Source organism: Eimeria mitis, genomic scaffold (assembly GCF_000499745.2).
Source record: "Eimeria mitis Houghton genomic scaffold, Emh_scaff524, whole genome shotgun sequence".
In the NCBI taxonomy this organism is placed as follows: domain Eukaryota; phylum Apicomplexa; class Conoidasida; order Eucoccidiorida; family Eimeriidae; genus Eimeria; species Eimeria mitis.
Window position 1 is genome coordinate 5017 of NW_013573525.1, and position 954 is coordinate 5970.

Here is a 954-nt window from a genome sequence, read left to right on the forward strand (position 1 = left end):
GCAGCTACTGCTGCTGCTGCTGCTGCAGCAGCTGCTGCTGTCGCTGCTGCTGCTGCTGTTGCTGCTGCTGCTGCAGCAACAGGTGGTGCTCTCTACTGATGTGTGCCGTCTATTCTGTTTGTTATCAACAAGAAAGACAAAGTGCTTAAGCCTGCTGCTGCTGCTGCTGCTGCTGCTGCTGCTGTTGCTGCTGCTGCTGCTGCTGCTGCTGCTACTTCTGGGGTGTGTCTGTTTCAAAGGGGGACCCCTAAAACAATTGAATGTAGCGCGTTGCTGATATAAATAAATAAAAAGAAAAAAAGAAAAAAAGAAAAAAAAGAAAAAAAAGAAAAAAAGAAAAAAAGAAAAAAAAGAAAAACAAAAAGATAGAATCTCTACTGAGGCGATGGGCCCAATGGAGGAAGCGCGCTGCTGCTCAAGCCGCGACGCTTCTGCTGCTGCTGCTGCTGTTGCTGCTGCTGCTGCTGCTGCTGCTGCTGCCGTTTGAGCAGAGGCAGAGCTGAGGTGCTCCTGGAACGCTTTGCTGCTGCTGCTGTTGCTGCTGCTGCTGCTGCTGCTGCTGTCTTCCGTTGCTGCGCGCTGGGCAGACACCGCGACAGACCAATGCGAGGCAGCCGACTGCTGCTGCTGCTGCTGCTGCTGCTGTTGGACTTGCTGCTGCTGGATTTGTTGCTGCTGTTGGGGTTGCTGCTGCTGCTGCTGCTGCTGCTGCTGCTGCTGCTGCTGCTGCTGGTCTTACTCCTCGTGCTTCTGCCTGTGGTTGCAGCAGCAGGCGTAGTCCTGGGCCTCCGATCAGCAGCAGAAGGGAGTGTTGTTGCTGCTGCTGCTGCTGCTGGGGTTGCTGCTGCTGCTACGGGAGTTGCTGCTGTTGCTGCTGCAACGGGTTGTTTCTTTTGTGTTGCTGCTGTTTGGGTTTGCTGCTGCAGCTGCTGCAGCTGCTGCAGCCGGCGATCG

The 954-nt window shown here is 54.7% G+C and overlaps 1 protein-coding gene across 1 annotated transcript in view; it reads right to left on the bottom strand.

Annotated features, from left to right (window-relative positions):
- Positions 1 to 374: 374 nt before the first annotated feature.
- Positions 375 to 954, bottom strand: part of EMH_0015030 (uncharacterized protein) — a gene marked incomplete at both ends in the record, with an annotated part of 1399 nt that continues 819 nt past the window's right edge. Inside the window, 2 exons of the mRNA XM_013500295.1 lie at positions 375 to 754; positions 882 to 952. Coding sequence (XP_013355749.1) covers positions 375 to 754; positions 882 to 952 — 451 coding nt within the window. The remainder of the gene's footprint in view (positions 755 to 881; positions 953 to 954) is intronic.